The 13,199-nt window shown below is 42.7% G+C and overlaps 1 protein-coding gene, 1 long non-coding RNA gene and 2 other non-coding genes across 6 annotated transcripts; 1 reads left to right on the forward strand and 3 right to left on the reverse strand.

Moving 5' to 3' along the window:
* Positions 1–450: 450 nt before the first annotated feature.
* Positions 451–11,519, forward strand: fbf1 (Fas binding factor 1). Of its 3 annotated transcripts, none has more exons than XM_085784639.1 (32): positions 451–775; positions 985–1,110; positions 1,301–1,331; positions 1,719–1,766; positions 1,864–1,909; positions 1,994–2,063; positions 2,193–2,243; positions 2,326–2,452; positions 2,581–2,673; positions 3,062–3,205; positions 3,291–3,423; positions 3,672–3,829; positions 3,913–4,006; positions 4,114–4,581; positions 4,674–4,739; positions 4,844–4,914; positions 5,160–5,504; positions 5,630–5,676; positions 5,765–5,812; positions 5,903–6,025; positions 6,178–6,278; positions 6,426–6,632; positions 7,455–7,562; positions 7,813–7,952; positions 8,077–8,195; positions 8,308–8,430; positions 8,541–8,717; positions 8,840–9,016; positions 10,109–10,246; positions 10,327–10,426; positions 10,524–10,654; positions 11,315–11,519. In XM_085784639.1, the coding sequence occupies exons 2-32, from the start codon at positions 1,108–1,110 to the stop codon at positions 11,396–11,398; spliced, it is 3,771 nt and encodes a 1,256-aa protein (XP_085640765.1). In that variant the 5' UTR covers positions 451–775; positions 985–1,107; the 3' UTR covers positions 11,399–11,519. The 3 variants fall into 3 exon arrangements, with proteins under 3 accessions (XP_085640765.1, XP_085640766.1, XP_085640767.1); XM_085784640.1 differs by having other exon boundaries at positions 626–775; positions 5,319–5,504; XM_085784641.1 differs by lacking the exon at positions 5,160–5,504 and having other exon boundaries at positions 626–775; positions 11,315–11,518.
* On the reverse strand, positions 11,461–12,899 carry LOC146983188 (uncharacterized). Its single transcript, XR_015036310.1, has 5 exons — positions 12,761–12,899; positions 12,319–12,397; positions 12,064–12,137; positions 11,798–11,859; positions 11,461–11,615 (listed from the first exon to the last, which is right to left on the reverse strand). It is a non-coding gene; the product is annotated as an uncharacterized LOC146983188 (long non-coding RNA).
* LOC146983189 (small nucleolar RNA R38) lies at positions 11,696–11,765 on the reverse strand. The gene has a single exon (XR_015036487.1). It is a non-coding gene; the product is annotated as a small nucleolar RNA R38 (small nucleolar RNA).
* On the reverse strand, positions 11,937–12,009 carry LOC146983190 (small nucleolar RNA SNORD49). Its single transcript, XR_015036488.1, has one exon. It is a non-coding gene; the product is annotated as a small nucleolar RNA SNORD49 (small nucleolar RNA).
* Positions 12,900–13,199: the final 300 nt, after the last annotated feature.

The raw sequence follows: 13,199 nt of genomic DNA on the forward strand, positions 1-13,199 counted from the left end.
AGACCCCCCTCACCAGCTCCCTGTTGCTACACCAATGCACCATGAAATTGAACATTTCTGGAGGCCAAATGTTTTGAATGGAGATTGTCCACTTGGACATTACAATTGTGGAACAAATCTCTGCTTTGAAACTAATGTGATGTTGCCATGTAAACCCACCTCTGAATACCTGAAAAGCCTGTCTAGTGATTGTGGAGTTGGACAGACATCTGAAACCGCAAAGAAATAGTAGCTACTGTTAATGTCAAACGCTGTGCTTACTAGCAGGGCAATTTACCTAGTTATCATTGGGTTGATTAAAAGTGCAACATCAGGCTTAGACCTCACTAAATTAAACATAGGCTACAGGAGATAAATTATTCAGCTTCTCAGTTTTGTTGCAACTGATTTGCTTGAGCTATAAGCTCTGATGCCACCTGGTGGTAAACCAGTTTGGCAGATTTTACGTCAAGTAATCAACCAGGGACAGATGTCAAGGAAAGTCCAAGTCAACCGTTTCGATCATTTAACACAGTCCACAACAAAATAAAATACCTAGCCTGTTTCAGAAATATGGCTCCCCGACCCCGAAGGGTAGTACTATGCTTAAAAAAAAAACTACTATACCCACAGTGCACCGCGAACTGTAAACAGGAAGTGTGCGTTTTGCCGGTTGGTACGGTTGTGCGGGAGCTGCAGTAAATCCCTTATAAACGAGTGATTCACCACTGACTTTATATTTGGCTGTATTTAATGTTAGTCGTAAATTTTGCGTTGGAGGACTGAAGCAGCTCCGGTATGTAATGGCTGACGTGTAACGTTAACCTTAAATAGATGTGATGTGTTGTAGCGATGGGATTCAATTCAGCTTTTCTTCTAACCTAAGTTAGTCAACTGAATTTAAAATGCTAATTGTCGTGTTTGTCGCAAAACTAACTATAAAAGCGCGAAAGTAGAAGATTTGTAGCCATGTTGACTCCTAACAGCAGTGTTTTGTGTCCCCAGGACCGCTCACCCGGCGTAGCAGCGTGGTTACCAATGGAGACCGGAGACGCGTAATCAGATTTAGCTAGCGCTAGCTGGCTAGCTAGCTAGTCACACACTTATCGTTACCAGAAAAGATTCAGCATGGTGAGTCAAACAGGAGCCACTGTTCATATTGCCATGAATAATCGCAGTTGGAAATAACATCGGAAAAGTTTAGCACAAGTTTTCAACTAATTTGTGCGCATACAGTTGCTCTTTGCCTTTGATGCAGAAATTGGGTGGTTAATTCATTTCAGTTGTAATGTAACTTAATATGTTTTGTTGTCATTTACAGGCCACAAAGGCGAAGGGTAAATCAGCCAAGAGTGAGTCCCTCCAGATTTACTTGAATGTTGTACACCACATGTTTGCTTGCTGGATTATTTACACCTGCACGAATGAATTTTACATCAAGTCAAAGTTTTTTGTATCACCATAAATCACAGTCTTGTCTCAGAGGGCTTTGCAACTGGAAAAAGACACTCTATGCTTTAATTCCCACAGTTTATTCTCGATGGTCCATATGACAGAGTGAAGAAACAGCAGAAAAGCAAATAATTACATTTACAACCAAGAATGACATAGCAATACAACAAAGTACTAATACACAATGTCACTTAAGTAAAACAAGTACAAGCATAAGGCAACTTTAAGTGTACCAGGTCACAGTTTCATGATTATGTTAAACTGTACTCCCTCATGGTTTTCCCAAGGTTCACTCATAGATGACAGTGTGCTTGACAGCTTATTCGATGATACAAGTAAGTGAGCGCAGTTCTGCAGGTTTAAATCTATTGCATATTTTTATTATTGTGTTATCATTGTGGAGATTTCATATGATAAAATATGTGTTAACAGAACATTCAGCAAGAGGGAGAGCATCTCGGGCTGGACCCTTGAATCGGTAAGTTGGAGGTAGTGTCAGTATCATTACACCAGTTATAAATTATTACTGTTCCTCTTTATGTGTTACGTTTTTCTTCTCCAGCTCATCTGCTACTGATAACATCTTCAGCATGCTAGCGGAGCAAGTAAAGAAGGATGGTGGTGGCTCTGAGGTACAGTATATAGACAGAGATTAATAAAAATGGGACACATAGAAAGAAGTACACACAGTCTCTTTCATTTAAGCACATTACGCTGCCCTCTTTACAATGTCATTTTTCTTACTTTCCTTTCTTTTCAAGGACTCGGATGTCTCAGCTGCAGATCCCGATGACATACTGAAGGACATGAAGGTAAATTATCATAAACATTTGTCTTTTCATGGTCACAAGTTCACCTACACTGCCTAGTGTTTTACTCCCTATCCTCGGACAGGACATGGATGATATGGACGCTGACCTTTTTGCATCAAAGAAAAAGCCCAGTTCCGCTCCTGCGCAAACAAAGGCCTTCGGTAATGAAGGGCCAAAAAAAGAAAATAATGGAAAACCAGAGGGAGCAGGTAATTCAGAGCACAGCGTTCTTGCATAAATTATTCTCTCATTATTAGCCCCTCACATTGTTACCGACTTTGAAGTGTACATTAATAGCAGCAACCAGAGCAAGCTGTAACTCCCCCGCTTTACTCAGATGAGCCCAGCACAGGAGGGAGGAAGCCAAACTCTGCACCTGCTGCACCCTCTAAGTCCACATCACGAAACTACAAGAAGTTCACCTTCTCTGGTGAGTGCTCCTCTTGAGAGACCAAGACAGACCAAGCTGTTGAAGTGCCGTTTACTGATAGGCTTGCTTTGTTTTTCTCAAATTGTTGCATTAATTCAGACTCTGGTGATGATGAAGGTCTTGATCAGACACTGTACAGTAAAGGTACAATGTATGTGTTTGGCCCTTTAGCTGTAGCTGAGTAGTATAAGTGGGTGTATGGGAGTTTGAACCGGAGAATGTTAAAAAAAAAAAAAAAAAGTATCCATATCCCAACTTATTCACTTGAATATTGCAGTTTCTAAGGTTGTAACATCTGAGATCCCTTGTTGATGTACTCCCATCCTTTTCTTAACAGATGTTTTTTAGTATTATGACAAACCCAATAAGCAATCTCTTTTCTTTGCAGATCTTGATGACCCCCTGGATGACCTACTTGGTGACTTGCTGCCAGATGAAACAAAGCCCGAATCTAAAACTAGCGTGCAGCGGACCAAACCTGAGCAATCTGTGCAGTCTCCATCAGCATCTCCTGTCTTAAAGAGCAAAACAAGTGAGCCTGATAATTTCCAAACTTCCTATCTTTCCATGTAATCATCAAAGGCTGAATGTGTGTTTGTCTGTTCTTTGTGCATCAGCTAAAACAGCAAAGTCACCAGTTGATCTCACATTTGATGATGGTAAGGATGACCTGATGGATGCCCTCGGATTTGACAGTGATCAAAACAATCCCAAGCAAAAAGATTCTCCGCTTTGGTCCAACAAGGAAAGGTAACATCTCTTTTTCCACTTTCACTGTCTCATTGCGTTTGTTGTCCTTATTTATAGCGCTCGAATAATAAATAATTACTGCCTTGGTGCAGTGGGGTGTGGCTAGAAACAAACTTTTGTTCTTTCTCATATGATTTGTTTTTGTTTCGCAAAGCACCACCTTTGCTTTAACCTCATATTGCTTGTGTTTACATGACAGACATTGAAGCTTATATCTCTCCCTATTTCCTGCGTGTGTTTCCTCTCAGAAATGAGCCCCCTCAGAGGGCTCGTACGAGACTGGACGAGATATTGGAGAGTTTGACTTCACCTCGTCTTCTGGAGCGACCACCCACGGGTGAGAGGAAGGACCAGCCTCTGCCTCAAGAGAAGCAGCAGCAGCAGGAGAAGACCACCATTGTGAAAGGTGATGGATCTCCATGAGCTGTGAGATACCACTGTTTTAAAAGAATGAAATAATTAAAGCTAATTTTCGTTTACATTTACCAGAACCACTTTTAGAAGATGATCTCACATTTGGGTCCTACCAGCCTACTCTGGGGGCTACCCCTGAAGGGCGACAGTCCCGCAGACAGTCTGTCAGGTGTGTGTGTGTATGTAGCCCAGTGTTGGTGTGTTGTAGATTTTCCCCCATCTCTGCCATGATGAACAGGTACAAAATATATAGGATTATCTTCTTTATCTTTTCAGATTTTCCACAGAGGATGTCAGTGCCTCTACCCCGGAAAAGAAACCTAAACCCACAACCCCCACCTCCGCTCGACACCGCAAATCAGCTGACTGGTTAGGCCTCAAGACCAATGATGATAGTGTGTTCCTAGACGACGAGGCCAAAGAGACCAAGACTTCAGCAGAGTCTCCACAGGTTCCATCCTCTCCCTTATTGGAGAGAAAGCCCTCGCTGACTGGGAGCCATGCTGCATCTGCTGCGAAAACGGCAGCGGAGACCCCAGCCCCAACTGTTAATATTGCCAAACAAACCAAGCCAGAGGTTTCCACGGTCCAGAAAAAAGAATCAGAGGAGGACGAGGATGACTGGTTAGCAGGGGCACTGAGCAGGAGGAAGGCTCAGTCGGCTTCGAAGTCTGAGGCAAAGAAGTCCAAGCAGGAGGATTCCTTAGGCCTTGGAGAAGAAGTGGACCTGGAGTCAGTTGTTAGGTACTGTGGAAGCCACACAATACAACACAGAGACAGCTAAGCCTTTAGTTTCACAGAGCTGAATGATGATCACTACCTGCTTTTGTTTTCAGTAAACAAGGCACTTCACAGACTCCCAGGGGCAGAGAGAGCACCTCAACATCTGTCAAAGACTCTAGGTAACATGTTTGTTGTATTAATCCAGTATATTCATGAAAGTGATTTTTTTTTGCCTTTTGTTCTCATTCACTTTTTTTGTGTGTGTGTGTGTGTGCGTGCGCAGTAACTCTATTGTTGGACAGCCCAGCCCTGCTGCTCATTCCACCCCTGTCAGAGAGGAAAGGACAGAGCAAGGTATTCACAATTCACCCAAATAACTACATTTCATTCCACTTTGTAAAAAAAAGAAAAAAAAGAATTACAATTGCAAAAACAAGTCAAGTTTTTCAGAGTTAATTTGTCAGCATTTTCACAAAATTAGCCAGTCTGGTAAATTAAAGATGTCATAGAGCATGCTGTGCAGCGGCAGAAGTCATGTCTAATACTTATCTTGTATCATGTCATGTGAATGATGAACTCATTTTCTTCATCATGCATAGAAACCATTCCCACTTACCCCTCAACTCCACCAAAGTCTCCCCCTAGTCATAATGACTACACATTCACCACCCAGTCTTACCTCTCCTCCACGCTCCCATCCTCATCACCAACCACTAAAGTAGACCATAGACAAACTCTGAGTTCGTGTCATCCCCCAGACTACCCTTCTCAGCTTCCTCGTCCCCTGCCAGTCACTGCTGCTAGTGTTAGCCAGCCCCACCCTCAGCCTCAATCCAGTCAGGGCTCCCGGGTGCTCCGAGGGCCCAGTAAGGCTACGGACGAAACCAACCAACAGATGCTGTTTCCTAACCTTATGTCTACTACACTGCCTGGCACAATGGGGTGTAGGTAAACCTAGGGAAACAACATTTTAGATATAGAAGCATGTTTAGCCAATTTTAGCAAATCTGCATGATTTTTTATTTATTTATTTATTTATTTTTACTAATGTTTGTTTTCTCTCTAATAGTTCAGCAAAACAGCATGCAAAACACATCAAATGCTGCCCAGCAACAGGTATCAATGCTTCTCTGTAAAAAGATTTTCATGACTGGGGGCATCATCTATCAAAGTCTTTTTAATTCCACCCATATTTTCTGCACAGGTGTCATTTTCAGCAGACAGTCTGCAGCAGTTGCTGCTACAGCAGCAGGTAAGAGCCTATTAAACTACTTACAGATTTATAAAAAAAAAATATGATAGCATGTGCTTCACCTGTTTGTTCTTGATCTGCTCTTTGCAGATGATGCAATCTCAGTTGTTGGGTCTAGGAGCTGTCGGGGATACGACAGTCCTACAGAGGCCGAGAGATCAACCTGGAGATTATCAAGCTTTACAGGCTCGTATCATCCAGCTGGAGGGACTGGTACGTGAATGCATATGTGGTAATGGACTGGACAAACATTGCTAATGTATTGCTACTGTGCATATAGGAAGGAATTTTGGAATCTTCCACACTGCCTCAGCTTCACCTCTGTGTACTTTTTCGGCTTGAAATGTACATATTTTATTCTCCAGGTGAAGACTCTTCAGCTGGAGCGAGACCAGAGCCAACTTCTGCTGGAAAGCGTCCAGCAGCGGCATAAACAGGATATGGAGCTGATGGAGAACACACACAAGTAGTTTACTCCTAGGTCACACACACACACACACACAATATACAGTGTGTGTTTAACATACATAATGCATAATTTCCTGCACTTTGAGTGGCTTATGTCTGTGCCAATGCTGAATACACAATCTTATGTATTCCTGTGGACATCCAGGGCTCGTGTGAAGCTGCTCGAGGAATCAGCATCCCAGAGGGAGACGCGATCACGGCAGGAATACGAGGAGCTAATGGAACGCCTGACCGCAGTAACACGATCTGCCGAGAAGGAACACTCAGAGCTACAGGCTCAGTACCAGCGCAAACTGGCTCAGGCCCAGCAGGACAGGGACCGGGAGGTGGAGAGGCTCAGAGATCTTCAGAGGTAAACTGAAGATACTTTTACTGAGAGTAATGACATTAGCCCCATCATTGTTGTAACAGCACATCTGTTGAGCAAAGGTCACAATTAAAAGGATAGTTCAACATTTTGGCAAATTGGCCCATTGCCATAATCCCTGTAGCCTTAGGAGTAGGTTCATTACCTTTAATTGTCGGTGCAAGCTATTTTTTGAACGGCGGAGCAGAGCCGCGAGCTGGTCAGAGCAAATGCAGAGACTGCTGAAAAACTGCCCTCGACGGGAACGTGCATCAGCAGTTTTGCATGAATTTACCTCAAAAACAACTCTGTCTCGTAACGTTTTGTTAGTATCTCATAGCGTGATGAATGTGCAGGTCACAACTTGTCCACAAGAGCATTTTGGAGTTGTTGTGTATTTGATGAGGGAAACCAAGAAATCACAATAGCCTTCGTAGCGTAGCTCTGAGCAGCTCGCGGCTCTGCTGCGCTTTTCTAAAAAGAGCTTGCACCGACAATTAAAGGTAATGAACCTACTCTTAAAACTATAGGGATTATGGCAATGGGCCAATTTGCCAAAATGTTGAACTGTCCCTTAAGGTTATAAACATTCAAAAAAACAAAACAAAAACAATTGATCTATGTCTCTAAGCACCAGGGATCTGACTGAAGAGATTCACTGAATTGTCTTTATAATACAGAATCCCTTCAAATCTGGAACTAGGGCCATTGTCAAAAGACCTGCTTTGAATTTTATTCAATAGGATCTAGATAAATCATAGAGCCACAGAATGCACATACTGTATATTTTAGCATGTGATAATAAGTTTACCGTATTTTGCCATCAAGGAAATCTATTTTAGAGATGAAGAAAGACCATGAGGACCAGGTCCACCGACTGAAGAGGTTAAAGGATGAGGAGATCGATGCAGTAACAAGCGCAACATCTCAGACCAGGTGAGTCATTATCAAAGGGCAGTCACATTTTCAGTTACACTATATCAAGCATGTGTCTTTTATCAGTTACCTTTTTCAGTGCTCATACTGCCATGTCAAAAGTTAATTTGATTAGATTAATTAAAATGTTTATTCTACCTGGAAGTGTGATTTCTTATTGCACAAACAATAACCAGGCTATCTTGGTCAGGATTTCAGCAGTTTTTTCGAATACTCATCATCTCCTCATGATCCTGGTGTCTTTGTCCAGGTCTCTCACGGTGGTGATCGAGCAGATGGAGCAGTTCTCCTCTCGGCTGGGGGAGCTTTCGTCTCGGGTGGAGAGCACACATGAACACACGGCCCATGGCCTGGAGCAGGGGGCACGGCACAGAGATGAGCAGCTTCGAAGTACGGCATGCACACACAGAGGCACACACTACTGTACAAATGGGTCAAGACACAAGTTTTCTAAAGGCATTAGTTGTATCAAATTGCAAGTGGGTTAAGGTCATCTTCTGATTCTACTTTTCAGTAATGCAGGACCGTCTGGCTCAGCAGCAGAAAGCCATGGTGGAGGAGAGGGCTTACCTCAAGGAAATCATTTCCAGGATGGACAGTCAACGCAATGAGCAGCAGCGACAGCTTGAGAAGGTCAGGGAAAAGACAGACCTTAATTATAGACTTTTTGCAACTAGAGAAACGCCTGAAAGTAAAACTGATGCCTCTAAGACTGAGTTTGCCGTTTTTGTCTTGTTTTTCCCAGGAGCGCTGGAAGATGACAGCAGAGCAGGCCAAGGCGGAGTCCACCCAAAGAGGTCTGGAGGAGGAGCGCCGTTCCCTCAGCATGCAGATCAACATGGAGAGAGAGGAGCTGGAAAGAGCCAAGGTTGCTGCCAACGAACATCCACATCCTTACAGATAACCCGATCAAGAGCTTTATTCCGATTCTGTGTGTCTCCGCCTGACCTCTGTCCTCCCTGTCTCTGTTTCCACCAGAGCGCATTACTGGATGAGCAGAAATCAGTGATGCAGCACTGTGCAGAGGAGAGGAGGAAGCTGGCGGCTGAGTGGGCCCACTTCCACGCCCAGGAGAAGCAGAGGCATGAGAGAGCCGAGCGAGAGGTCAGCAGCCTCTTGGAGAAGAGAGAGGGCTCCATCATCAGTCTGGCACAGGTGAGCTTCACAGTGGGGAGAAGAGAGGTGACTCATCTTTTTACCTGCTGCTCTTATTATTCGAAAAGGCTAATTATTCAAACGTCATTACACAAGTATAAATCGCTCCTTTTCTTTTGCAGGAACAAGCTGACCTAAAGCTTCGAACTGGGGAGGTAAAACAGAAGGCGATAGTCGTGGCACAGGAGAGAGAAACTTTGGAGAAACTAAGAGAAGACCTAGAGAGAGAGAAGGAAAGAATGAGCAGCACAGCACTGAGACTCAAATCACGAGCCCAGGAGGTGGAAGCCTTCAGCAAGGTAAAGTCAAACTCAGAGCTCTACAGGGCTTAAAGTATTCCGGCCCCGTGCCGGATCTCCGGCGTTTGAAAATTTCAGAAAAAAAAAAAAAAACACACACACAATATTTGGCTGCACACAGAGAAGTTCATGGCTGGAGAAGACGGAGGACAAATGTGTCGTATGCAAGACAACCCTGGCCTGCCTGCGCGTACTGTATGAGCCTGGTGACGTGAGTCAGTCACTCGCTGGAGGCAGTGATACGCCAGGTAGCGTCGGGTCTCTTGCCGCTGTTGACGTCGGCACAAACGAACCTGGTGGTACGAGCGGACGTAACGGCGCGCATTCGATTTCGTTTTTTTTTTTTTTCTCCGTGCAAAAAAAAAGACCCCCCCCCACGCCCCATAACAGAGGAAACGGGCCCTTGGCTGGTCCAGACCCCTAGATTACAATTGTAAGGCAACAAAGCTATAGGACCCTCAGTCAATACTCAATGTGCTTTTTTTTTTTTTTTTTTTTTAATCAAATTTTCCCTTCATGTTCTTCTCAGAGTACACCAGAATGCTTCAATGTGTTAAAATCACATTTAATTTTTTTTCTGGGGGGGAATGACCATTGTTGTGAGGTCAGACACACCTGGATTTATCAGTTTGTCTGTATGTAATAATGAAGTGGCTTGAGCTCAGGAAGTAGTGGAAAAAGGATAAAGCCCATTGTCATTAGATCTATTTTTTGACATTTCCACTTTTTATTTTATTTATTTATTTTTTCTACACATAGTTTTCATACATTTCATGCATATATTGATGTTTTAGAGGTCTTGTAATGTCATGGTAACTTGTTGCCAAGTCATGGGAAAGTCATGGAAATTTGAATTAAATGTGAATTAAAATGTGTATGAACCCTGTGTACATCGCCAAGCACAATGCCAAAAAGTTGTTTTCTAAATTGCCTATAATGTGTAGGCTATGCGTCGGATCCACCGCACCCCCGCTCCTTGGAAAAAAGTTCAGGCTCAGGATTTTTTTTTACTTTAAGCCCTGGCTCTACAAGCAGCGGAGAAAATGTTTGATGAATTGATGTTTGACGTTCGACTACACTGACTCGTTACAGCTCGCCGCAGACAAGCATGAGGAAGGAGAACGAGCTCTGCAGGAGGCCAAACGCGTGGAGGCTGAGCACGAAGCCAGGCTCCGAAATATTCATATCCAAACAGAGCGACTGAGACAACAGGAACAACGAATCCTTCAGGTATGTGATAATATGAACAGCACAGACTGTACAGTGTACACCAGCTGCGTGGTTGTAGCTAAGTGCTGCTTTTGTCACAGGAACGAATGCAGTTAAATCATCTGCAGAAGGAGACAGAAAGGCTGAGGCTGGACCCTCACGTCACCTCTATACCACAAATGATACCACCCGTTTTACCAGGTACCTTCACTCAGTTCTTACACCACTTTAAAGGTCAAATCCATTTTATGTGGGCTATGTAGCAAGCTTTTATCTGTTTTTCCTTTTGCATCTTCAGACTCTACTGCAGTGTTACCGAGGCCTGAGCTGGCATCGAACCTCCACATTCCCCCACCTACTTCTCTTGCTACTACTCAGTCCATGGCACTTCAGGCCAGTCTGACTCTATGGAAGTACACTGCGGAAAAGGTAAATAGTGGTAACTGTGTCAATCTTTGGTGTATAACATGCGGCCCTCGGGATGAATTTGCCAAGTATGAAAATAACATAGAAGAGGCATAATATTGTTGAAATTGCACATTTATCAAGACATTTTATTTTAAGGTTGTTCATAATGTTTGGCAAAGGGATAGCTCATTAAGTAAATAGCTTAATACTGTACTAAAGGGAAAACCTCAAAGTTATTTTTATTTATCTAGGTTATCATGCTATTATTTACTGGTCCGGCCCACTTGAGAACAAATTGTGCTCTGTGTGCCCCCTAAACTAAAATGAGTGACACCCCTGGGGTATGCTTGCACTCAAGATTGACAGGAGCATTATCAGCCAATTCTGTTTTGCAGCTTGAGCTCATTTCAAATGCATTTAAACAAATCGTGTAACTATGGTTTTTAAATCAAAAAGTCCTAATGTTGCCATGATGAAATGAATGCATCTGAAGAACAGTTCAAACATAATTCTGTGCCACATCAAATGAACATGTAGGTTGTTACTACAAAGGCTTTTATTGTAAAAAACAAAAACAAAAAACATCATTTTTTTACAGACAGCTTTTCAATGACACAAGTCTTATAACATTTAAGTTCAATGTTTCCATCCCAGGTAACATAATCTTTTCTCTGCCCACAGGAACGTGAATTCCTTCAAGAAGAGCAGATATTTCTAGAAAATTTAAAGAAGAAATCCTATAGAACAACTTTCAACACAGACTGACCAAAGCATACTGGGCATTTTCACTTGGATAAATGTTACTCTGATCATGCTGAATACTTGAATGTGCCATTGTAATTTAATTTTGTACATTTTAGTTTTAATAAACATGCTTTCCAATTTGCAAAGAAACAAATCTGCATTGTATATTCTCCTTTGGCATCAAGACTTGAGAAAAAGTCACACGCTGGTGTTGAGAACATCTCCCCACCAACTTCACCTGAAAGATAGAAGAAAAAAAACAAACATTACATCTGTAATTGCAATTAAAAATCTCACTCTTATTTTATATAAATCCAGAACAGCCTCAGGTTACCATAACTCCACACTGTAGTTCAGACAGGGATAACATGTTTCATCACTGGCTAGATAATAATCAAGTATCAATCATTAAAGATTTACCTGATTCGTGTGGTCTCAGGACCCACGTGACTCCCCATGGCCATGCCCTCCTGCCTTTACATCTGTATGGAGAAATGACATATCTAAATCATTAAGTGCTCAGATGATGGGCACTAAAACCAAAAGATGTGAATTCATTTCTCAGAACAGCTTTTCCATCGTCAGTTATCGCATCAGACGGCACTTCCTATGTAGCAGTTTTCATCACTGAATTAATGGTAGCCAGGGTCACTGAAACCAAAGGGGTACCAACCTATGGTACCAACCTTTTCGCTACAATTCGTCTTTCACCATGTGGTCACTGCAGATCAGGACCAGGATCCGGATCAGGACCGTATAGCTGCAAAAACACGTCTCATTAGACTTATTCATCAACTGCATATACATCTTTTACATGTCAGTCTGCAGTATGTCAGATACCATTGGTTTCCACACTTGTTTTTTCAGACAGGGATAACAAACTCATCACATGCACTGCGGAGTAAGGAACAGCAGCCAGCACGACACTCAGTCAAATTTACCTTTCGTTACGACGACATACTGTCCGCCAGCCTTCACCAACAGGAACATGAGCCTCAATCCAAAATCATCCCATGGTTCCTGTAAAATCAGAACATATGAATTCAGTCCGACATTGAAATCTGTGAATCACACATCAGGATATTAGCCTGTGAGCTAAGACAGGCCACGTTGCTGTCGGCCATCCTTTAAAAATATACCAGTACAACACAATTTACATTTAGCCACATCACTTCATTAACCACTAATTTTTTTCATATTCTCCAACATATCCATGTCATTTCGTCCTATTCAATTCAATTTAACTCAATGCAGCTTCTGCACAGCATGCTCTCCATGCACGTGTTAGCCGGCTAACAGCTAGCCTCCTAGCACAGCTCACGTTTACTTCCACTTCCTGGCCTCCACACACACTGAAGATTAGTTAGTTAGTTAAATCATTACCTGTTCACGGTGGGTTGTCTGCAGCAGACTTCACACCGGGACAGAAAAGTATCCCAAGACGTAAAAGACCCATGTTGATGTCAAGACTGTCTCCACTGTCCGCCCGACTCTTCCCTTCCAGAGTGGACCAAGACAGGAAATCTCGCGTGAAGACCTTTTTATGCGTCGGAAACGTCACAGGATACGTCACTCCTGAGTGGGTGCGGTAAAAGTTTAAATGTTTTCTATGAATTCAGTTTGCGTTTTATATATAGCAAACAAAGTGCAATAAACGTGTTTAATTAACAAAGACTTAACTAAACAATTAATATTAGAATAGATGTGAAAAGTTAAACTCAACTGACGCGTGAGTAGGGGAAAAGAATAATTCAACTTACTGGGTAAAGTAACACATTCAGAATGGCTCTTGAATGTTATTTTATATTAGCTAGTTGTCAGT

This window comes from Trachurus japonicus, chromosome 8 (genome assembly GCF_045865225.1).
Source record: "Trachurus japonicus isolate A0001 chromosome 8, Traja_1.0".
In the NCBI taxonomy this organism is placed as follows: domain Eukaryota; kingdom Metazoa; phylum Chordata; class Actinopteri; order Carangiformes; family Carangidae; genus Trachurus; species Trachurus japonicus.

What these genes read in the sequence shown, in the direction of transcription:
- fbf1 (XM_085784639.1), top strand. An exon ending in CAGCTTATTCGATGATACAA is followed by an intron (nt 1,767 to 1,863) that starts GTAAGTGAGCGC and finishes ATGTGTTAACAG; the next exon opens with AACATTCAGCAAGAGGGAGA. An exon ending in CCATCATCAGTCTGGCACAG is followed by an intron (nt 8,718 to 8,839) that starts GTGAGCTTCACA and finishes TTTCTTTTGCAG; the next exon opens with GAACAAGCTGACCTAAAGCT.